This window comes from Diplotaxodon limnothrissa, linkage group LG20 (assembly GCF_057381915.1).
Source record: "Diplotaxodon limnothrissa isolate DT_005_m linkage group LG20, D_limnothrissa_male_GT1.1, whole genome shotgun sequence".
Taxonomy (NCBI): domain Eukaryota; kingdom Metazoa; phylum Chordata; class Actinopteri; order Cichliformes; family Cichlidae; genus Diplotaxodon; species Diplotaxodon limnothrissa.
In genome coordinates, this window is record NC_140615.1 from 9,344,851 (window position 1) to 9,368,981 (window position 24,131).

The 24,131-nt window shown below is 39.4% G+C and overlaps 1 protein-coding gene across 1 annotated transcript in view; it reads right to left on the reverse strand.

Annotated features, from left to right (window-relative positions):
- sema3b (sema domain, immunoglobulin domain (Ig), short basic domain, secreted, (semaphorin) 3B) overlaps positions 1–24,131 on the reverse strand; it is a 72,045-nt gene that overhangs the window by 2,675 nt on the left and 45,239 nt on the right. The window contains exons 2-16 of the mRNA XM_085345499.1: positions 18,890–19,408; positions 15,031–15,188; positions 13,326–13,388; positions 7,188–7,307; positions 6,761–6,854; positions 6,509–6,628; positions 6,247–6,389; positions 6,041–6,155; positions 3,589–3,658; positions 3,315–3,459; positions 1,770–1,989; positions 1,589–1,680; positions 1,166–1,207; positions 637–794; positions 458–513 (exon numbers count right to left, since the gene is read on the reverse strand). Of these exons, the coding sequence (XP_085201625.1) occupies positions 458–513; positions 637–794; positions 1,166–1,207; positions 1,589–1,680; positions 1,770–1,989; positions 3,315–3,459; positions 3,589–3,658; positions 6,041–6,155; positions 6,247–6,389; positions 6,509–6,628; positions 6,761–6,854; positions 7,188–7,307; positions 13,326–13,388; positions 15,031–15,188; positions 18,890–19,079 (1,786 nt within the window). The 5' untranslated portion in view covers positions 19,080–19,408. The remainder of the gene's footprint in view (positions 1–457; positions 514–636; positions 795–1,165; positions 1,208–1,588; positions 1,681–1,769; positions 1,990–3,314; positions 3,460–3,588; positions 3,659–6,040; positions 6,156–6,246; positions 6,390–6,508; positions 6,629–6,760; positions 6,855–7,187; positions 7,308–13,325; positions 13,389–15,030; positions 15,189–18,889; positions 19,409–24,131) is intronic.

Sequence of the window (24,131 nt, forward strand, 5' to 3'; positions counted from 1 at the left end):
TTACTGGTGAAATAATGGTCTACAAACTGCCAAACAGACTCCTGATCAGCATTTTATGGTACTTTGGGGTAGTGCCGATCTCATCACAGACAATTACTCTGACCTTCATTAGTTTTACACAACACAGCTTGCATGCCAAATGATGTAATCGCATTACTCAGGAGCTCCTTCAGTTTGAGCGATTAGCCTGATTCAGTTTTGTGGCAGCAAGACAGCAACAAAATGCTGGTATTGTGGCCTGAGCAGACAGAGGTCACCAGGGGTGAAAGCGGGGGATAGTTTAGATTATTTGGCATAAGGACTGTAAGATTTCAGATGGCAAGCTTCTCAATGAGTCCAAGAAGCATCAGACTACAGCTTGCATAGTTTAGTCTTAACAAATAGGAATAACACCAGTTTTCCTAACATGTATACAAAAATCATTGTTGTAGATATGGAAATGATGAAAGAATTGTACCTCCTGAGCACAGAGTGTTAGGGTCTCCATTTCTTACATCCTGGCGGCGAAAACGTCTGTAACAAGTTTGACATTTTAGTTTAAGAAAAGGAATGTTTTATTGCACGACAGTATTTGCAAATTCACTTTTTTCTTTTAAGTAAAGATCATCTGTTATAGGTCATGTTAATGTCGAAGACCTCTTTGTGTTTGGCAGGTAGCGAGTACAGGAAGTTCCATCCCAGGCACAGTACGGGTCTCTGGCCAGGCAACACTCAGCGCAGGCCTTCCCGTATACACTGCAGCGGTGAAGTGGAATCTGGGCAAGGCCTGTGTCAGAGCCGACATACAGCTGTTGCTGTGAAAACAAAGCAAGCAAAGAGAAGCATTTAAAACATGCTTTATTCTGAAACAGCACAACAGCTTATGTGCCAGAAATACCATCCATGTGTCCATTATGGCAATTTATGTTGGCTCTCTTTGGTTATATTGTGCATTATCCATCATCACCATTCTGATTTAGTACAGCCTCAGATACTATATTGCTCTTTCGGGGCATATAAATATATTGCTGTGCAGATAAACAGGTCGATTAATTTCTAAGTCTAGATATGTCAACCATTTCCACTGTGAAGAGGAAATAATTGACTAAAGATAATACAGTGCTGCACTGTTTGACATACTCTTAAAAACATGATTTTGGGGCTTTTAAGAATTAAACAAGCATACCCGCTTTGAGGAGATCTGCATGTTGATGATAGATGAGGCGTCCTGGGAAGGAGAAGAGATGTACCAAACTAAATAACATACTTTTTAGATTTGACCAAAATTATCAGTATGTAGTTCAATTTTATTTATATGGCACCAAATCAAAACTTCAAGGTGCTTTATATCGTAAGGTAAATATACTACAATAATACAATAAACAATGGATGTATACATGCATATGTATACAATGTTCTTTCAAACTATCCTTTGTTTTCCTCTTTAGGTCGTGTCCAGGGAGTACAGTACACTTAATAAAAGGCATGCAAGTTTGAATGATCCATTAATTTCAACACTTCATTGAGATTTAATGCTTGTAAGAATACAACATGTCATGATGACTAAATGTGCTAAATACATGTACTTTCATGTACACAGTTTTCTTACTTTGAAAACTTCCAACTCCTCCAGTAAAAGTTCCTCCATGTTGTTCCAGCTCTCCTTGGGGACACTGATCACCTTTAGTACTGTCCCTTTATCTGAAATTTCACACACACAACCGCTTAATAACTAATTTCATCATTTTCCTGTTTAACCCTAGAGTTAGAAATGATTACTGCTCATTCACCTGTGCCAATGAACATGACATCGTACTGTCCATCAGCAGCATTGACTCTGTCCACAGCGATCTGTGTAAAGCTGTAGTCCACATTGGTCCTGATGAAGATGGGCCTTCGGCTCATAGGGTAGACTGGGTTGTACATTAGAGGGTGGTGACGCGCGAACTGAATCACATCATCTGGGAAACCCTTTGTTGACTCAAAGCTGCCGAATGTCTTGCTGGGGCACTAAAGAAGGGCAGAAAAAATCGAATTAGTATTTTGGGAACTTAAAAAGTTTACACTGAGGTTAGTGCACTTTACTGAACATCAGTGGGGATACAAATAAAAAGAGGATTTTAAAAAACTACTACTACAGTGAAACTACAGTGAGTACACATTTTCTCTCAGGACCTGAATGCGTGAACGTGCATGCATGCGGCTGCTGTAAAGCTCTGCAAAAAACAGCTGACTCTGAGTCAGTGCTCTCCTATTTACTATGTTTGGACTCGGTCATTGCACAATGACTGATATTTGATGAGTAAACTTGTTTTGTCTTTCTGGATGTAAACTGAAATTAAATGCCGAACTTCTCAGCACTTTAGCTGACCTGAAGTACACAAAGCACAGTTCAACAGAGAGGTGATTATGGTGTGATGGGTCTCAAGGACTTAAAAGAGATTTACACCAGGTCAGAGTCCAGCCACCCTCTTTAATTAAAATTCCAGTCCTGGATTTTCTAAATGCTGAAAACTCAATTTAGCATCATGCAGCGTCTATTCTCATACAATTCCACGTTTTTCTTTTTACTAATTTGCACTTTATTGAGCCACACTGTTTGTTTGTTTGTTTTTTTTGTGGGTTATGCATTTTAAATCAGAATGTGCATTATGTGCACTTTTTGCGTAAATGTACTTGTAAGCAAGATCGCGTTCTTAAAATCTGATTTGTTCTGCTAATTTTACAATCCAGCGAGGTAATGATGGCGTGAGGGAGGGTTTTCTGTAGGCCAAATACAATTAGTATTCTGCATTCATACAATAGGGATTGTTCTCCAGCAGCAGTAACAGCTGAAGCTCTGCATAACAAATCATGCTGATGCTACACTTGTGTGCTTAGCTGAATGGAAAGGCCCATAATGAGCACATATTGATTGAAAGGAAAGGGGGTTTGGAAGAAAAAAATATTTAATATTGAATACTGTCTCAATGTGACTATGAGGCCATTTTTTTACAACTTTTTTGTTTTGTTTTGAGTTTTAGTTTGAGGCAACAAATTCAACACTGAAGACATACTAAAGAATATTCCACTGTATGTGATGGTCTAGCATTATTAATTTATTGGGTCATTAAATCTATGGCAATGTGTTATATATTATAGGATGTATATGTTTTGTACTTAAAATCTGATTTTAAGTAATAACTAAACATTAACGTAATCTAAAATATACACTTCCAAGTAAAAGTTTCTCACAATTACGCAAATATGTGTACATTTACTTGATCAGCCAACACTGCACTTCTGGAAACTCTAGATACTGTGACGCTGATGCGCTTTTATGATTACTGACATACCATTCCGGGGCGGGGATAGGGCACTTTTCCCTGGAAGGGGACCCACTGGTAGTTGGGCCCCTCTTTGTGAGCAAATGGCCCCAGGAAGGCCCTCCGGATGTCATTCATGGAGTAGAGACACACAGCTGAGCCTTTAAATACACTGCTGCTGGTGGACAGAGGGAGTTGGGTTAGATGCAACAAAAACACGCAAAACACGCAAAATACACAAAAACGTCTCTCCTCACACACAGACATGCACAAACATACACACGTAATATGAACAGATTCTGACCTGGAAGTGGAGAAGACGGTGTAAACCAGAGGGTTCTTTCTGTCTCTCGTCTGCAGCAGGAAAACATCGCCTAAGGATGCACACACACACACACACTGGTCAGGTGGCAGTAGACTAACGGTCAAAGGTTGAGTGAAAGATAAACAAAACCCTTTGGCCATGTCTAAGAACCTTAACGAGACATGTTACTGATAACTGAGGGTCATGACATGGAACAAAATCCACCACAGGTTCATGCAGCTTATAAAAATCTTTTAAACAAACTGAGTTTCATTAAGTTTTTGCTTCAATTGTCAGGTTTGAGATCTCCATAATAAACAAGAGCGTATTTCTTAGTCTTGAGCCACAAAATGTGTTTCCATGTACTTTAATGAAATTCCTGCTTCTAAAGACATAACATGGTGCACATACTTTAATAGAACAAAAACTTCAGATTAACAATTATTTATTTTTACATGGATATAGTTGGAAAAAATCAAGGTCAAGACAAGAGACTGAAAGTTCATGAGGGAATGTGATGGACAGATGTGGCCAAAGGGTAATTTAGACTTTAGCCTAAACCACTTACTTTTCCTTTCACTATGTCATGAGATAAGCACAAAGACAGATCATATTATAGCCCACAGATACAGCCAAGAAAGCTCTATCGGAAACATCTTGAGAGCTGAAACTCGTGCAGCTGCTCAGCAAACCACATGACTGCAGGTTCGGGGAGTAGTTGTATAACAACAAATAGCTCCTTCTTTTAAAAATATATTCCAATAATAATTTTATTAATACGTATAAGTAATTTCTCATTTTGGTAAAAGTAAATCCTGAATTCCAGATAGAGTGAAACAAACCAAAAGCAACTTGTTTTTTATTTGAAAGAAATCTCTGGTCATCTCAGGTATAGTTAGCTAAATAACTGGCCTGCATGTCTTTTTATTACACCTAACTGACTCATTATGAAGGTGAAAACCCCATAAAAAGGTTCCTAAATGCTTTATTGTTTATATTTTAAAGCACTATTGCTGATTTTAAAAATTACAACAGAAAAATTCTGAATGTCGACTGTAAATCATGTTTGAATGTCAGGTCTCTGATAAAAACTCTGACTTTGTGCTAAAGTGATACTGAGGTCTTCTGATCTTCATGACAGACTCACTGTTAGTGTCTATTCTCTGATGGAATAACTTCCACAATTAGTTTTTGCACTGCGGGTTAATGCTAAATTTATTATAAACAGGACTATTTCAGTTTATAAAAAAAAAAAAAAACAAGATGAGGAGTGCCAAACTACCAAACATCACAGCTATGTCCATTTTGTATTCACAGATAGCTTTAAAAGGCAAAAAATGTGCCTAACATTGCTCTTAGGATACTCATCAGCTTGACTTGCATTTTATAACTTCTTATGGGTATGGGTACTGGACACTGCTCTGAGGATGGGTTCAAAAAAGGGTCATTTTTTTCCAGAGAAACAAACATGATTTACATTTGTCCTCTGAGTCCAAGGATCCCTCATAGAATCACACTATATTTCACCAGACATTCATTTTATTACAACTGCAAAATGTGGTTAGAAATTGGCGTCTATGCGCCAAACTCATAAATCTCCTCCTGGAGCCAAAGGATGGGGGTTGAAAGAGTGGCACCGTCATGTCAGAGGAAGATATGGAAGGTTTTGGAGCTTAAACAGACCACAAAACTGGGAATGTGTGCTTGGTGTGCAAGGTGTACAGGACAGTCTTTAGAAAAGGCTTTTAAAAATATACACATATATACATATATATATAATGAAAAGTATAACTTCTCGGTGGAAATTCATATAGGTTTACAGGAAAATTGTGGTTTCTTTGTCATTTGATATGCTTTATAAATTTAGTCTCACTTCTGGATTTCATCTCCTGAAAACACATTATAGGTTTTTGTCATATGAAGAGTTACCAGAGACGAGCCTCTAACTTTCTCTAAACCCACAGCAAAAACATTGGCTTTCGATCAGGCCAGAATCTATTACCAATTAATCTGTCACTCATGCTTGCTCCAAGTCTGCAGGAATGTTAGACTGAATGGTAATCTACAATTGAGGTCAGAAATCCTTTTTTTTTTATTATGCGTTCCAGGACCTTTTCTCCATTTGCCCGCAGAATGTCCTTCTGGATAAAAATCCAAAAAGGAAAATCAGCACTTTTTTTTTTGCTTTTCTGTTCTCTGTCTACTGAAAAGTGAGACTACCAGATTATAATGCACAATATCTTAGAAGCGGTGACAGGAAAAACAAAACGTTAGTAATGACCAAAGTTTTTTGGTGAAAGTGGCAAAAAACCTAACAGGAGGAGGATGTCGAGTGAAAGCTTTGTTTACTTCATTTATGTTATAGCATATTTTTACTCAGCACAATTTTCATCTTAAAATAGTTCACACAGTACATACTTGTACTTCTGACAGTTTGCACAGCTGTACTTACGCAGCTCATCGAAGTACGTGTCGCTGCCATCAGCTCCTGGTACCGAGCAGATCAGACGGGTCTTCAGAAATGTTGTCCACTTGTTCACCAGGCTACGCTGACCGCCCATATCATTCTGATTGGAGAAAAAATAGCCAAGATAAATTTAAGAGGATATTTTATTTATATTTGTCAACAATCCAGCTGGAATTGCTGCTGGATTTTACCCTGCATAGCTGTCCGATTCTGGAGTAGGTAGATTTTCCCAACCCTTGAGCCTCAACCGCTGTCTCCCGGAAGAAGAAAAAGACCTTATCGTCATCTGGGTTCTCACTTTCAGGGACCCAAAAGGACCCAACAAACTTTGGTTCTGGTAAAGAAAATCAAAGAAAAAAATTAGTCAAAAATAACCTTTCCTATCAACACAGTGTAATTCTTCATGTGAGTCGTCTCAACACATAATCTGATAAAAAAAAGACAAAAGTGCACCATTAAGCCATCTTGAATCATGCTGTTCAGTGCGGATAGAGGGGCGTTTCCCCAGGCTTCTGAAGATGGTGAAGTCCCTTCCCATTAAATCTGTGGCCACGCCTGCATACAGCTCATCACCTAGGAGACAGAATTAGTCAACGACTGTTTGGATAATATATTTGTAGTACGTCAAATCAGCCCAATTTCAAGACCCATTAAATGAACGTTCTTATTCAGTCATCTCATATTAGTTTGCATGGGTGCAATTACCGACGAGCACAGATGCAGCGTTGTGTCGAGGATCATACGGACTCTTTCCTTTCCCGTCCTCCACTTCAGAGGGGTCAATCCTGAACACGTGGTCCTGATGGACAGAGGAGGGAAGGGATTTTACAGCGTGATTATATTTGCATAGTCCTTCTATAAATTGGGGGTTTAATTTTATTTTTGAGATTTGTTGTAAAGTAGATGTAAATGCCAAATTCTTTATACACTTAAGACCATATTTTAAGGGTCTGTCGACAGGTACACTGAATAGAGACTAAATTGGTTGGCAGAGGACTGAAGTTTCTGTGTTTGAAACATCTTATTTTCAGCAGATGAGAACAGATAAAGACATTGTATAATATTTTTAGACTTTCTTGTTACACTGTTGCATAGTGAGTGTCGTGTAGGTTGTGTTTTGTACATTCCTCACCTCCATCCTGTGTCCCACCTCGACAAAGGCACAGGTGGGGTGGAAAGCACCCGTTCCACAGGCGTATAAGTGGGTGCGGTTATAGTGGTGTACAATCTTCACGTAGTTCACGCAGTCAGACTGAAAGACACACACACATATAGTACTTATTATTAACTTAAAGGCTGATCTTTAGGAAGTTTTAGGAAGGAAACTGTTTTGTGATTGGCACTCTACAAATTCTGAGACAGAGTGTTAGGTACACTACTGAAACACAATTCTTGCATGAAATACAATGCCCTTTTTTCCAAGCCTGACATAGTGGTAGTGTTTACCTTTAAATACAGTAAATAGCTGTCTGCCATTTAGTCTATGATGTCCCCAGATCCATCTCCTACTCACAGGTTTGACATCATGTGTGTCCTGGTTAATACGACTGACTAACAATCAAATGGTCAAATGAATATCCACACGTAATTTAACCATGTTTCCTAAACTGCTATAATATCACCAATCTCTATAATAACCTTGCTGTCAAGTTTCTTTGACTTATATGTATACATTTATAGAAAAGAATGCAAAATAGTTACATAAAGAAATAAGATAAACTTATATTTCATTATCCATTTTATTTTTGCCAGACATATCTTTTCAAACCATTTTAATCTTTGTTCTATGTCTTCTTATTTCCATTATCCTGGCTTCTTTCTAATAACAAGCGAGCATGTTATTGATTCATAGACACATCTGTTCATCTCAGAATCAGGTTACACTGAGATGGATCTCAAGAGAGTGCTGGGAAAAAAGGATTTACTGTATACTAAGATAATGGATGGTACATTTTTCTTCCTGTCTTCAAACACCACGCTTTGAGGTGATTAGCCCATAAAGAGATGATACTATATGTGGACTGCTGTGGATACTACAATTATTGCCATTATCATGAGAATCTCACACCACAGATTTATATTGAATATGAATTTTTATAAATGATTTTCTGTATTGTGATTACGAAAGTGTTCAAAACAACATGTCATCAGTACATTGTTTATTTCTTATATATTCACACACTGTAGCACACATTTAAGCTTTTATCTTTCCATTTTGCGCTTGTCTACTTCTCCCCAGACAGGTCACTGTAACATCTGTCTGTCGATTGTTGTGAGTATTGGTGGATCTAAAGGTTTGGAAAGACATGAATCTCACTGTCAACAGCAGACAGTCATAATGCAAACAGCTCAGAGCCTGGATCATTTGGACAATTAAAAGACAAATTAATCATTTTTGGAGTAAATATGCAGAATATCAGTTTCTGTGTAAGCGTTCATAGAAAGTGAATTGTTTGGCCTGCTGTTTTCCAGGTCTCCTGCACGGCAACAGTTTAGTCAGCCAATCGATTGGTTAAACACCTTTATGTGTGCGTGTATACACTACAACAAGTAAACTTGTGTATTCACACAACAACTCCATCTCTAATCCCCTGGTAGGTTTTAAAGGCTGAATGGCAAGCCTTTGTTCTAAACCACTGAAGGTTATAGATATGTGTGTGTGTGTCTCAGGGGGCAGAGAAAGGTGAGGCACTCAGCAGAGCAGGAGGCTGACAGAGAAAAGTCTTTGATGTGACAAAGGAGAGAGATCAGGAGGGTAGGGAAAAGATGCATGAGCGACCCTGAAAAGATACAAAAAGAATGAGGTGAAATGATGACAGCAATCACTTTTTCTCATTGTCTGATCAGTGTGTGTGTGTGTGTGTGTGTGTGTGTGTGTGTGTGTGTGTGTGTGTGTGTGCGTGCATACATACAGAAGGGTTTGGGTGTGTGTGTGTGTGTGGGGGGGGGGGGGGTTAACGGGTTCCCTGGACAACCTTTGACATGCCACTGACTCATTAGTTGAAACAGTGAGCAAAATGAGGGCTGTGACCTTACAGCAGCTTGAGCTCTAAGTCTTGCCTTCACGTTTTATAATGCTGCATTGTTCTGCTGTAGATGTCTTTTTCTCTGTTTCTCTTTGTTCCTTCTGTTGATGATTAACCTGATCTACAGCATTAATGTAGTATTTTAGCCACTATCTGTGCTCTGTTTATGGTATTTGGCTCCATATCGATTGCTATCATATAAACTATGCTTCTTTGAGCATTTTATGTGAAGTGTAACGTGTTCTGGTTCAGTGGCTATTTTTGTGTTTGTCAGGTGCATAAAATTTAATCTACCAGGATGTCCTTGAACTAAATCAGATTTTTTCATTTGTCCTCGACATCTGAAACACTTCAAGTAAGGATTACTTAAATATATATACAGGGTAGTTTGCTTTTGAAATACAAAGAAAATCCATAATACGATCAGAGAGATCAGGAAGAGTGTGGAAGTAGAAACATCACTGACTTTTCACTGAGACTGGAGTGTTGACTGTGAGACCATTTTTATGTTTTGCTTTCACTTGTTGTTTGGTTAGGCTGAGGCACCAAAGCTATTTGGCTAGCTCGTTCCACTGGCTAAGTTACCAGGGTGCCTAGATGCACTCCATCTAAGACATGACATGGTTTCTGGAGGTCACTTAACTTTAAAAAACAACTAGGCTGTTATAAAAGCTGCTGGAAGCTTGTATTTTCCATTTGGTTAAAACCAGAACAAACTGTTTGAATTTGTGTAAAAGCAAAGATTCCAAGAGATGCAGGAAGCTTTAATAAAGTTAATGGCAGAGAGGGTTTGACTTGATGGGAATGGTGATGTTCATTAGATACACAACATATCACAGTGTAATAACATAGGAATGCCTTTGATCATCTCTGTGAAACGGGACAATGCAGTATCAGGGGATACTGGCAGGCCACATTTCTCCTAAAAATGGACTGATTTCTGGAATCCAACTCTCTAAGTGATATACATAAGAGGGTGCCTTCTTTCCATTTGTTTCCAATTCTTTTCACCGTTGTTTGTGTGTGAATTCCTGCACAGTGATCGTCTACACAATGCTGGAAAAGAAAATGTTCTTTGGTGGTTTCAGACATACTTGGTGGTCACTGACCTTCTTCTCTCAGTAGTTAAAGATTAACACAATTCAGTTTGTGTCTTCCAGAAAGACTAACATGAGTATTTGGAAGAGTTCTCCTTTTTAAATTAATTCTTCCCATTGAGCTATTGGACTTCATTCATAATCTAATTCATAATGTCCCAGAACTCATTGTGCAACATGCAGCTTCTTGGATACCTTTAAAAAAATCAATTTTGATTTACAATTGTGATTAATGCATCTTCCACAGAGCATTTTACATAAGAAATTGCTTTGAATGATATACTTATGAAATAAAGAAAAGGATTTTTATTATTAATTCCTACCCATTGATTTATTAATGGGTCTTGGAAGGCACTGAAAGTTACCAAGTGGGTACTGAAATGACAGCATAAACACACAATCTATCACTTCTGCGGTTCTGAATATGACTCCGGCCTTACAGTGACGCCTCAGAGTGCTGAGTCAGACCAAGTGTCTGGGTAAACTGTCAACTGTTTACTGCCCCGCTCTAATTCTGTTTATCTGCATGTGTCTGTGTTTGTCTTAGTGTCCTGGCACATGCAAGGTGGTTTTACTGTTTGAAGGACTGGAGGGTTGTAAATAACAATATTAGATGAGGACAGGGAATATGAAGAAAGGACCAAACATGGAAAATGAATGGAGGGAAGAGATCAAGTGGCAGGGAGAGCTTTTGACCTCTTCCTATAGAAAACACATTTCTCTGTAATTAGGGTCAATAGTGCGTGGTGGAGGTTTGGGTGACTTTTTACACAGAAAAGGATAAAAGAGGATAAAAATAACATTTCAAAGGATAGAAATGTGAGTAAAAAAACTACTTTAATGCAAAATCTGTCATTTTCTTTGAACTTTTGTCTTATCACTTTCTTTCTCCCACAATAACTCATTATCTTCTTCATTACATTAATTCTCTTCATCACTCACAGTCTCCACAGTTACTCGCACTTTCGAACAGGACATATGCATACAGAAAACTGAACACACTCATGCACAGACAGACACACACACAGACTCCTGGTCAGGTGAAATTAGAGCCTGGATTTTTGTATGAATGGAGCCCGTTGTCTGTCTGCTACAGCTGTATAATCACACTGATGACGGGTTTGTTTTACACACACATAAAGACACATTCACAGACATTAGACACACACACTGGAAACTTACACATACAGGGATAAATGTACACACAGACACTGTCAAACACTTGAGTATAAATAGACACATTTATGGTATATCTGCATAAGCAGATGTGATTTTACTGTTTTAAACAGTTAAAGCCACGAAGTACCTACACACACACTGAGCTGTACAGTTATCTAATTGTAATCTTGGGTGGTCTATAGGTTCTTGGTGGCCTCTACATGTTGGTCAGTGAAGCCAAGCCCCCCCTGCCCACACTACATCCACATGCAGAACATTACACAGAAAATCTTTTTTTGGCACTTAAATAATAAGTCAAGGGAACTTGATGATGGCGTATCTTTTGGTAAACTCTGCTGTGAGTTCTGCAGCAGGTCATGAGTTCAGTCATGGAGACTTTGTGCATGCAGTCATCTCAGAACGGAATCAGAATCAGATCAAATCATCCAAATAGAAACACTTTAACAATCAGGGTTTTGCTTCATTTCCTGTTAATCTGCATCTTTTTGCTACTGCTGCAGTTCATGTCCAAGATGCTCTTTATTAACCTCACTCAGTCCGTCCATCCTCATATAGATAATAAACATCCAATTCAACCTAATGTAACGAGCCACATTTTTACAAGCAACGGGTAAATATTTAGATTTCTGTGACCTCACTGCATTGCATCATATCGTCAAAGCGAAGGTATGTAACTGTTATTTTCTGCTGCACATATTCTTCCAGTGAGGAAGAACCCAGTGAGTTGCTCTCATAGTGAATATATCAAAGATCTTCAGCAAGAACTGTGTTTCCAACTGAGTTTCTCTGATTCACTAACCCAGTGCAATACAAAGTTTAATATTTAAGTGACATTTAAAAAATGAAATGTTTGCATTGATCCCAAACCTGTCTGGTTAGACAGTGTGTGTGTAAACACTGAGTGTGAGCTCTACATCAGACTGTGTGGATATCATTCAAATAGGGCTCAAAGAAACAAATTTGGAGGAAGTAATCTCACCACATGGCAGGTCCAAAAGTAGGAGTGCTGCACCTATTATTACATGTTATCTGTTTAAATGTGGTGTTTCTGTCTTGTGATGACTCCCATGACTCGAGTGGATTAAAAGGTAGCATTGTGTTAGGCTGGGTAGGAGTGGACGCTTACATTCTGCACTTGGAGCTCAGTAGCAATGCTTACTGAACTGTATGTAAAATGGGACATGGTTAAAGTGGATGTTATGATGCATTATGTCTCATAAAAACTCGGTTTAGCTAACAGGTTGTAGTTAAATATTCCTTGAGTAGTAATAATAATAATAATAATAATAATAATAATAATAATAATAATGCAGTGTGTATTATTGCATAGGATGATGACAACACACTTCTAAAAACTTTCAGGTTCCACATCTGAACTGTATCAGCTGTAAACTTTTATAAATCAAAGCAGAGATCACAGACAAGATAAAACACAGGCGTAGCTGTGGGGTCGGGCCAATAAAGCCAATACCTGGTGTTCTTAAAAACTTTCTATCGTTCTATCTGAGGCTTCTGGATGGTGATAGCTGTGGTTGCAAAAGGACTTCCAGCCCCATTGAAGCCTATCTGGAAACAGCTCTCTGTCTTTACCTCTGTAAGCAATTTCCTGCCTCGTTTATGTTCCCGGTCACTTGTTTTGTGTTATACTGAATAAAAAATGAAGTCTACCTTGCAAATCTCAGTCCTTCTATGCTTCAGAATTATGGATTATCTTTGGTATGAAACTACAAGCTCATTGGTTAACTAGCTGTCAATCACAAGTCATTAGTGAATGAGCGCGTGGTTTCACAGTCAGACCTGCCCTTACTTTTTTCAACCAAGCTGGTGACAGCAAAAACATTTATTGGAAGGCTTGAAAACAGGGCTTTACCAGGTGATATCACAGTACCCACATCAATTTTTATTTCTCTGGTAAAAATGAAAACATGAAATCACAGGGCTAAGGTGACGTGTGGTGTGATCACTTACAGTGATGTCTTTGCCAGCCCAGTTACACTCCTCCCTCCAGTCAACAGGGGCAGGCCAATAGATCTGAAACAGGCAGACAAAGATCAGTCCATCTTGTAAATTTACTCTGGATTTTTAATTTGGCTAAATTAGATTATTTAGAGTGTACCAGAGATGCATTCCCTCATAATATAACACAGCCCAGAAGATCACTGGCTGCTCTCTGCCCAGCCTGGAGGTCACTGCAAACTCTCGGTACCTCAGCAGAGCTGGCAATATCATCAAGGACCACTCTCACCCCAGCAACCAACTGTTTGAACTATTACCGTCAGGCCGACGGTACAGGTCACATAAAACCAGGACAAACAGATTCAGGGATAGCTTCTTTCCCAGAGCTATCACCGTAGTAAATAAGCACAAAAACAATTGAACCTATTCCATACCGTCACTGTCATTATATTATGCTGCTATTCATACTGTCATTATATTAATGCTGCTATCCTGTATATATTGTACATACTATTGTTTCAGTACTTACGATTGTTTTTTTTGTACTTTTTATATTTTACATTTATATTTATTATTGAAACTTGCACCAAGGGAGTGGCACTCCAATTTCGTTGTACTCTGTACAATGACAATAAAGGCTATTCTATTCTATTCTAATATCAGGACTTAAACCATCAAGTGTAAGAACAGTTTGATCCATCTCTTTCTTTCTAACCTATTTTATCCTGCAGCCATTCAACAACATTGCAACCCCTCCCCCCCCCCCCCCCCCCAAAAAAAAAAAAAAAAAAAAACAGGGAGAGCTACAGTGAATCTGCACACCCAGCTCATAAATCAAACTCCCTCATCTACCTAAAACCAACAGAGGTTTCATATCTGACAGATAGAAACTTGCAATTTACTCCAAGCAGCTGTGGACGGATGTGTTTTGTGGGCTTTTTTTGTGTGTAACTCTAGTGTCTATACATTTCAGTTCTTTTGCCAGTGTGTGTACTGTATACTCAAGTCTTTTTGCAGCTCTGATTATACTCCAAAGGCAAAGGCCTCACAAAGTGTACCTTTTTGATATGAATCATAACCTCTTTTGCATAAATGTTTTTTTCTTATCTCCGTCCAGCTCTTTGATTTTCTACCTTCCTCTATGGCTACAACACTTCTCTTTTCCCCTCAGGTCAGACACTTAAGTAGACTCATATGTGCACGGATGTTATTTTCTAAAGGGTGTGTTTGTAAAAATGTTTCCACACTTCTGAATATTTCCTTCAGGAATGCAAGAATACAAACCACAGGTGACTAACTTTGTGAGTCAAAATAATAAATGATTCTTAGAAAGTAAACAATGTTGCAGTGGTTGTAAGAATGACTCACTTTCATCTTCTGCCAGTATAATCACCTAAGATAGTTAACAAAAGGTCACAAAATATTTTCATGGCAAATGTATTTGGAGTTGTTGAGATTTATCTCTTCTGGTAATGGTTTGTGTATTACCAGGGAAAATGCTGTGTTTATAAAACAGTTCCTTATTTTATGGATAACTTTTTAAAAAGCCTTGTGCACATGAGAATCTAAAATTAAATCTACTCATAACCGTTAAAACACAGAGTTGAAAATGTTGAAATCTCAGCAGCAGTAACTTAGTTTTGATCAACAGACCGCTCACACTCCCACATGTTTTACAGCTGTACAAGTTTGGTTTTGGGGGTTGTTTCTGGCCAACCTTGTGTTCTTGTTTGGCGATGTTGTCCAACGACAGAGACAGCAGGAAGTTCTTGGCTCCCACAAACAGTCGACCCCTCTCTTCATCCAACAGCAGGGCACTAAAGCAGCAGGAACGCTCCAGCTCAAACCGTCGCACTCCGTGGAACTGCTGCAACTCTGAAAATGTAGATTTACAGGGTGGACCTCAGTCAAACACTGATATGAGTCGATGATTTCCACATAACTTAAAGATAAAGATATTAAGTATGGGAGAACCCGCCTATGCATTTGTGTTAGTGTGTAGGTGCCAATGTGTTTGCCTGTATTTATGGAGAAATGTTCTTATATGTATACAGAAAAGAGATAACTCGGATAACTTTGCAGGGGCTTTAGTTTTGGACCAGTCTTTTGTTCTTTACTTGTCTTTTTTGTTGTATAGCGAAGTAAACTTTTTTATTAATTATGTTCTTCAGAAAGTAAGTAAAGAATCATAAAATCTTTGCATTCAAAGCTGTCATCGGCGTCTTCAGATCCACATCAGTTAGTTGGCTACAGGGCTTCCACAAGTCATGCTGCTAAAAAAAACAACCCTCAACATCTTATGTATTTCAGTATATTTCTGAGCTGTGTCCTAAGGCCAGTGACTTGTGAAACGAGCAGGATGAAATCCTCTGACAGTAATGACACTATATTAGTTTCAGTGGAAAAACTGAATGTCTTTACCATTTCCAAACTGGCAAGAAAAAGTTCTAGAGGAACAGTGCCCAGGAAAATTTAGCTTGTATTTGTAAATTTAAACTATAATAGTCACCCCAAGCTTAATGGAAAAAAAAAAAGAATTAAAAACTGTTCTTGGCTTGAGGAAACTAAGAAATAAAGGGACTACATCCTCCCCTACGTGCTCAGCTCAAACTGGGAGCTTAAGAAAACAAGACCAAAGCCCTCCTCACTTCGACATTAAAATGTCTTTTATTAGTCTGCCATTGTTCTAATGTGAATTTATAACTTTAATTAAGTCTTTGACGCCACCCAATAGCCGCCAGCATGACATCAGGGACTTTTATTCAGCCCCACCATACTGTGGTGGCAATAACCCTGGGCTTGAGGGCATAGTGTGTTAAAAACATGCGTATGATACCTGCCTTCTGCTAAATGCAGTTACTTTTACTTTAAGATCCAAGTGTATTGGTGTTTAATATTTTACTGCTCCTTTCTTGAGCGCTGGTACAGAATATCTGTCAAGAAAATATTATTTGACAGCCCAAATCTACTTTAAGTAGTTGAGTTAAGCAGAGGTGGGACCAAGTCATTGTTTTGCAAGTCTCAAGTAAGTCTCAAGTCTTTATCCTCAAGTCTCAAGTCAAGTCTCAAGTAATGTCAGGCAAGTCAGAGTCGAGTCTCAAGTCACTGGTGTAAAAGTCCGAGTCAAGTCACAAGTCTGAAACTTTGAATTTCAAGTCCTTTCGAGTCTTTAAAAAAAAACAACGAAAAAAAGCATGTTGCAGTTATGCTAAATGTAAATATTAGACCATGTAATTTTAAAATCTGTGTTTTTCTCAACACATGACAAAATAGTGAACTTAGAAAATATACACAAATTGTGAAATTGCACCTCTTTAAAATGCAGCTCAATTAAACCTAGCTCCAAGAATAATTTTCACCGACAGTTCTGAGATAAGCTGCATGTTATTCTTGGATGCGGTTGTAGGACCGGCTTTAAAATCGCATGACAAAAATATCATACACATTAAAAAAAACTGTATCACCAACGTAGCCTGGACAACATTTGCTAGTTAGATGAAGTCAGCTATCTCATCGTAGCATATTTATAATCATACGGTTCTTGGAGTGAGTGCATACACTCATGAAGTTTAGTAACTTCCGGTCACTGCAACAAGCCCAGGTACAGTTTACCGACGGATGGGTGCAGGACCTTGAAATGCACCGTGTAGAACGAAAGACCATCGTACGTATCATAAGTTTACCAGTCTCACAAATCGTCGTCATAAATACACATTCCTTAACCGTTTATTAATAGGACCTTTGAGCTCAACGGTAATTAATTAGTAGTGGAAATAATTTCTGGTACGCGTTACAGAAATGTAGCAGTGACAACAATATTGTATGCTGTAATCGTACTGGGCAATTAGTGATACAAAAAACCTGTTTTATCCTGTGAATAAAAGTATATGTTTTTGTCAATGTACCATAATAACAGAAGCGAAACGCAATATTGTGTCAGGACAATTCACTATTTATGCACAATAAATAAAGGAGCATAGCACGACAATTTCTGTTCAGCGCCAGACTTGCTTGTAACCTATATCACCAATTATGTTATGAAAATGACGTATTAACTATTAAAAAATACTGACCTTCGTGTAAATGCTTGGAGCAGACTAACCTGTGAGCTGGAGTGTTCTGGGACGTTATATTTGATCTTTGAATGGCTGCAATCCAGGCCATCCGTCGCCTCTTTGTTACTTCGGAAACATGGCTCGAACAATTTCTCTTCAACGACGTAATCCGATAACAACCGATCTCTTTACCCGTCGGCTTCCCGTGGCTGTCATGCGACCGGCTATTGCAGTTAATAATACAACAGCTTCTTGACATTTTTGTGTTTCTTTTTATCGCTGTGTGACTGATTTTAATTGAAAGCCTGCGTGCGCTACTACCGCTTGCCACGAGTTCCCAGAATCCTTTGCGGTTCTACCCGTGAATGACGTCACATTTTCAATCTCTATATAATATGCATGTTAAATTTTATATTTGGGGTAAAATATCAAGTCTTTTCAAGTAAACCGGTTCAAGTCCAATTCAAGTCCCAAGTCATTGGTATAAAAGTCCAAGTCAAGTCACAAGTCTTAGAACATTTTTTCAAGTCAAGTCTAAAGTCATAAAATTAATGACTCGAGTCTGACTCGAGTCCAAGTCATGTGACTCGAGTCCACACCTCTGGAGTTAAGTAATGGTTACTTCATCCTTTAAACAAGTAATAATGCTTTCTACTCAATAAAAAGCAGCAGTCAAAAATGCCATTTAATGCTACATTGCTAACTAAAAACAAAAAATGTAGTATTAATTAATATACTCTCAGATAGATCAGCTGTACAGCATGTCATTGTGAAACGCTTGTTTTTAATGTTTAACATATTATGTTTATGTTTGCTAAAATCCTAACAACAGCACCATTACCAAACACACAGAAAGGCATCAGCAATTTAGCTTCATTGCTAAAGTGGCTAAAATTGTTTATAGGACTCTACTTTTATGTCAAAGTAGTATTTTAATAACCGCCTACAGCCTAATTAGGAACCAAGAAACTCTCACTGTTGACACTCATTTGTCATTTGTGTTTCAAATAAAACTAGAATAGTCTTAAGTCTTCTCATAATAAATGCTTCAAGTTACCTTCAGCCCAAATTCAGGCGGGTACATGTCTCAGCTGTGCAAACGGTCTGCAGCCAGCTTCATGGCCTTGGCCAGTTCATTCAGGCTGTAATTACCAGCTTGGTTTATGTGGCTGTGTTGGGCATTGAGCTGCCTTCTTCTAACATACAATACCCAAGATGAAACACAAAACCGTGCTACTGCGTGTTTAAGTTGTGTGTGTGTGTGTTTAAGTTGTGTGTGTGTGTGTGTGTGTCTATGGCTCTGAATCACAGCAGCCACAAATTACAGTTGGCTACTGTTCAGCTGCATATACTTTCAAAAGGATAAAGCTGAATATTACATGAAACAGAGAAAGTGGGGTGTGTGTGTGCGTGTGGTTTGTGTAGATACTTTTCTAACTATTACGGGCAGTGGAAGAGAGAAATTGCCTTTTTTTTTTTAGAAAGAACCAGAACTTTTATCCTCAAAGCTTTTGTTCTTACCTTTATATGATAACTTCATGCGCGGTGAAGTGGATGATGAAGAGGAGGAGGAAGAAGAAGAAGAAGAAGAAGCTGAAGAGGAGGTGCGGGTCACGGTGCTGGAGGACACATGGGCAGCGGCCAGCCCCAGCAGGAACAGAGAGCTGCAGGTGACCATCGTGGCCACCACCATCATCATCATAGTCATCATCTTGGCAAACGTAAAGCAAACTCCTTTCTTTCAAAAGCGGAGTCTGTCAATTTATTTATTTAAGTTTTAATTTATTAATAGAAGCTATAGTTGTGTCCTGGTTCTGATTCAGTCTTCAGAATCTGTGTGACAGAAGCAGGGACCGGCCTTTTAAGGATTTATTGGAAGGATCCTTGAAAAAGTGTTGGCTTCTATTTTTTTCTCTTCCAGTCTTCTTTTTAGAGTCTCAATAATCAGCGTAACGTCGTTCTCTTGGGACTCTGAAGGATGATCAAGCTGAACTCTCACATCAACGATGGGCCATAAACATTAAACATGGACACATAGACCTGAAAATAAAGACAGAGAAGTAACAAATTTAGAAATATGCACTGCTAGCACACGTGTGCTTATGCCAGGGATGCCCCCATGCACAAACACACACACACACACACACACACACACACACACACACACACACACTGCTGTCTGAGGTATTTTTAGTCAGACTCAGATTGATGCTCCTGCCAGGCTATGCTAATGCCAGCCTCCATTATGGCAACACTATAATCTCTTCACATTACAGCAAGACTCAGGGACAGTATCCAAAGCGCGCGCGCACACACAAACACACACACACACATAATCTCTGACCTTGTGTGATGAATACTGTGTGTGCGAGATAGAGATATGCTTTGCGCACTGCCAAGCCAAGCGCAAACTCTCCATGTCTGTGGCACTGCCAGCTCACACACACATATACGCATCCAGCACTCACACACTCGCTTGCTTGCTCACACTCTTCCTCGCTCCCTCCACACTGGCAGACAGTGTCACTGAATGAGATCTCTTCATTGTGAGGGACTAATGAGCCGACAGTGATGAAGATGGATGAATGGATGAGCACATCAGTTCTTACAACAGTGTCACTTGTGAGCGAATCCAGCCTCACAAAATGAGCGACTGTTGGCTTCTGATATCAATATTGACTTACACAGTAATAGATAAATGAAATTACAAGTTATTTAGAGATTTACAGTGTTGCTTTTTCCCCAATCTAGTTTACACATGGCTTCTATAATGTTTTTTTTTCTCGGTCTCCTGATGTATTGGATTTGCGGAAATTAATGAGACAGACTTGCTATTGTTTCAGAAAATTCCCCAATAACATCTTACGGCACTGTCAATGCCAAAGCATGAGGGAGGTCAGTGGCTTGTAGTCCTACATCTATATGAATGTTGTGCTGCAAAAAAAAAAAGGGAAAAAAAGTGCGCAGTGAACACACACCTCTCTTTCAGTACTTTGGACTCTGCAGGCAGCAGGAACAATAAAGCCTTTCAGTAGAAACAGTCTCCTTTATTATATTGCACCTCACAGTTGGCACTCAGTAACAGGCAGACAGTTGGCTTTTCTCCTCTTTTCATTTTCAATCTTTACTTATTTTCCTCCTTCTAACAATTACCTCTATCACTTCCCTTCATCTGTCACCCTCTATAAAAACCCCTCTTGTGTCTTGGCAATAAAATCAGCTGTTCAATAATAATCTGCTCTTTACTGCAGACTAGATCTCCCTGTCTTGACTGGGGCAATATTAGACGTAAAATAACAGTGTCTTTCTTTGCTTGGGATACTTTAAATGAGGGGTAAGGCCAAAAAAGATTTGTGGATATATTTAAACTGCAGTCTATTGCTAGCCATATGTTTTCAACTAGAGCCAAATCAGCTGACTTTGTAATGCACTATAAAGGAATACAACATTTGTTTTCCACTAATAACTACAAAAGATGATCCAAGAGAGAAAAAGATATCAGTCAGAGCAACTAAGAAAAAGAAGAAGCAGTATTTCTCCCTGGAGTAATTTAGATTTGGCAGCATGGCGCTGTACACAGCCCTCCTCACCTTTCTACGACTACAGAAACAATAAGGTGGGAAGAATAGACTAGGCATCTGCAACAACAGACATGATACTGATTGTCAGACACATATGGGTTGATTTTGGATTGTAAAGTGGCTTGCAGATGCAGGCAGAAGTTTAATATCAGAATCTGAGATTTGTCAGCCATTAGTTGTAGTGGGATGCCACTGACCTCAGTGTACGTAGAGGTGTTGTGTCTACGTTCCGCGAGGATGACTGTGTGAACAGAGTGAGGCCTGTCATCACCAACATCATCTCAGCCATATTTAAAGCATGCCAAGCTTTCAAATACTCACTTTGCTCTAAGCTGGAACAACTTTCTTATTAGTTTCAAATTCCTGGTTATCACTGAAAACTAAAGAATCACTTTAAAGCACAATATACATAAGATGAGAAAACACACATACACTATACAGACATAGACCCGTCTGCGCTGTTGGCACAGAGTTTTATGAATAATGGAGCTATTGAAGCGTAGAGACAGGAGAGCTCTCATAAGCTCATGGCTCCCAGGCCACAACACAACAAGACACAGCTTAACAGGAACATAAACTCTCACATACCCTCCAGTATCTAAACACACGCACATTTGTGAATGGACAAAAGCATACATGCAAGGCTATATCCCAGCACAGCCTGCTATCTGCTACTTTAACTCGCTGTTTTCGAATTGAAGAGGTCTTGGGTGATTTCACAGATGTTCGCTGAGTGCAAAGTTTCCCAGCTAGCATTAAAGAAGTGATCACAAGAGCACTAAACTGTGCTGAGGTCTGTGAAACAGAAAGGCCGAAGCACAAGGCTGCATGTCTATGCACGCTCAAGTTTCTGCACTGAACTGCAAAGATGCTGCAGTATTTCAAGGGGAAGGACATCAGCACTCTCATCAGCTGCAGCTACGTGACACAAGAACAGAAGCGAGCACGCACACGCGCGCAATTCACGTCACACTCCCTGGAAGCGACAAGAGGAGCAGCGAAACCCTCACACTCCTGTTGGCTGCTATAAAAGGAACGACTGGTCCCATTGTTCCTCCGAGACACCCCGAGCTGTGTGTTGCAGTGTTTGTGTGCATCCTATAACTCTTCATGAGTTGAAGAGTCTATTATTGTTCCTCTTCATCACATCACATCACAGCCCTGTGAGCAGGCACACACACACAAACGTTTGTATGTATTCATAAACAAGGATGTAGGAGAATATATCCCCACCTAAAAAACTAGCCCTTCTCAGCACACACACACACACACACATGCATGCACATGCAGAGGCAAACACAAAGTCCTTGCATGTTCCATAATGGATCTTAATAATAAAAAAAAGCCATTGGGGCCGCTGACACTTGCATTCAGTTCAGCTTCAATAGACATGGAGCAGCAGCATGCCAAGAGGGAATGGATTAAAAGTAAAGAGAAAGACAGAGAGAGAGAGAGATTCTGGGTGGGGGGGTCTGGGGGGGGGGGGGGGGGGGGGGGGGGAGAGAGCAGGCTGTCCTGTCAAAACCAGAGTAAATTGAGATGGGCAGACAAAGCAGCCCGCCTCCAGGGTGAAACGGCTTTTTCAGAGTGGGGTTAGAGTGCAACTTTACTGTATTGTATGCAGTAATGAATAAATGGATATCTGCAGTTTAACCTGTAGACCACCACTGCCACAGGTCACAGTGGAGATCAAGAGCAAGCCGAGCCAGAGGGGGAAACAATGAGGGTCAGATATATGAAGAGACAGGTAGGTGAAAAGGAAGCAAAGACAAATAAAAACATTACAGAGGGAAGAATGAAGAGATGACAAAATGATGTAGAGACAGAAGGCAAGAAGTTGTTGAGAGGCCGGTTAAGAGAGGGGAATCACAACAGGAGCAGAGCAAGGAAAACGTGTGAAAAGAGTTGAAAGATGAATTGTGGATGAAGCAGTAAGGCAATGTGAATGAAAGGGAGAGGAAAGGAGAATTAGAAGTCTAAAAGGAGGGAGAACGGGGAGGGGAGAATTGAAAAGGCAGGGAAAGACAACAAAAGAGAGAACGTGGAAAGGAGTGAACAAAACAACAGGATATAGACATTTCTGCACTTCAACCCTGCAGCCAGCCTGCATGCATGCAGTCTTACAAAAAAGGAGAATGCAGCAGAGGTAGGGAGGGAGGAATGGAGAAGAAACAAGTGAGGCAGGAGGTGATGGAGAGAAAGGAGCCAATTGTTTCTCCCCTAGGGGAAAAAAAGAGTTCCCTGGCCTGTGAGCAATAAGTCTAAGCCTCCCTGCAAGTGAGAAATGAAAAGCGGGAGGGATGGATGGATGATGATGAAGAATAAGTGGAGAGGGTGAGGAGGGGTGGGAGAGCTTTACAGAGCAAAATAGCTGTAACAGCAGGTAACTGGTGGCTTTTGCACCAGTTAATTTGCTAAGGGGGCGACAGATGGGACGAGCGACGGGGTGAAAGAGAATACAGTAAGATTTTTTTTAAAAAGTTCGTATGTAATTCAAAGCTCTCACTTGAATTCTCTGTTTCTTACAAAGTGTGTTTTACATATGAATGAGGAATACGGCAGGAGAACAGCATAGGAGTTCCATGTATTTTTCCATAGTTCCATCTTATTTTATGATTTTTAGCTCCCCAACTCGGTCAGGTTTAAGAAAAGACTTGGCTCACTGTGAAAGAGATACTTGCTTATCATCACGGTGATGAGTCCCCCTCCCATCTATACTATCTAATTTGATTGGTTTTCTGTGGAGCACTGAATGCAGGAAAGCAGTCAGTGCTATGGAAAACATATGTTGGCACACAAAAGCCTTTATTAAAAGTCAGTCCAGAGAAAGATCTGCTTCTCTCCCATTATCACTGACAATGCAGCTCCTTTAATCTATGGCTATTTATAATTATGTGTACTGCTGAATTGTGAAATAGTGGAAGTAAATCAGAGGAAGGGAAGGAATGCAAGAGAGAAGACAGTAGAGGATGGACGCAAAGAGCGAGAAGAAGGTTAAGAAGAGGGCTGGTAAGGTGAACAGATAAGTCTTTTCCAAAGAAACCAAGATGTTTTTCCAGAAATACTATAAAGTCTATAGTTTTGAAATCATATGACCACATAAAAGAGTTAACTGCATTCTCATTGAAACATGTCATTTTGACATAATAAAACACATCTGAAAAGAATTGAAGCTGGAAGCA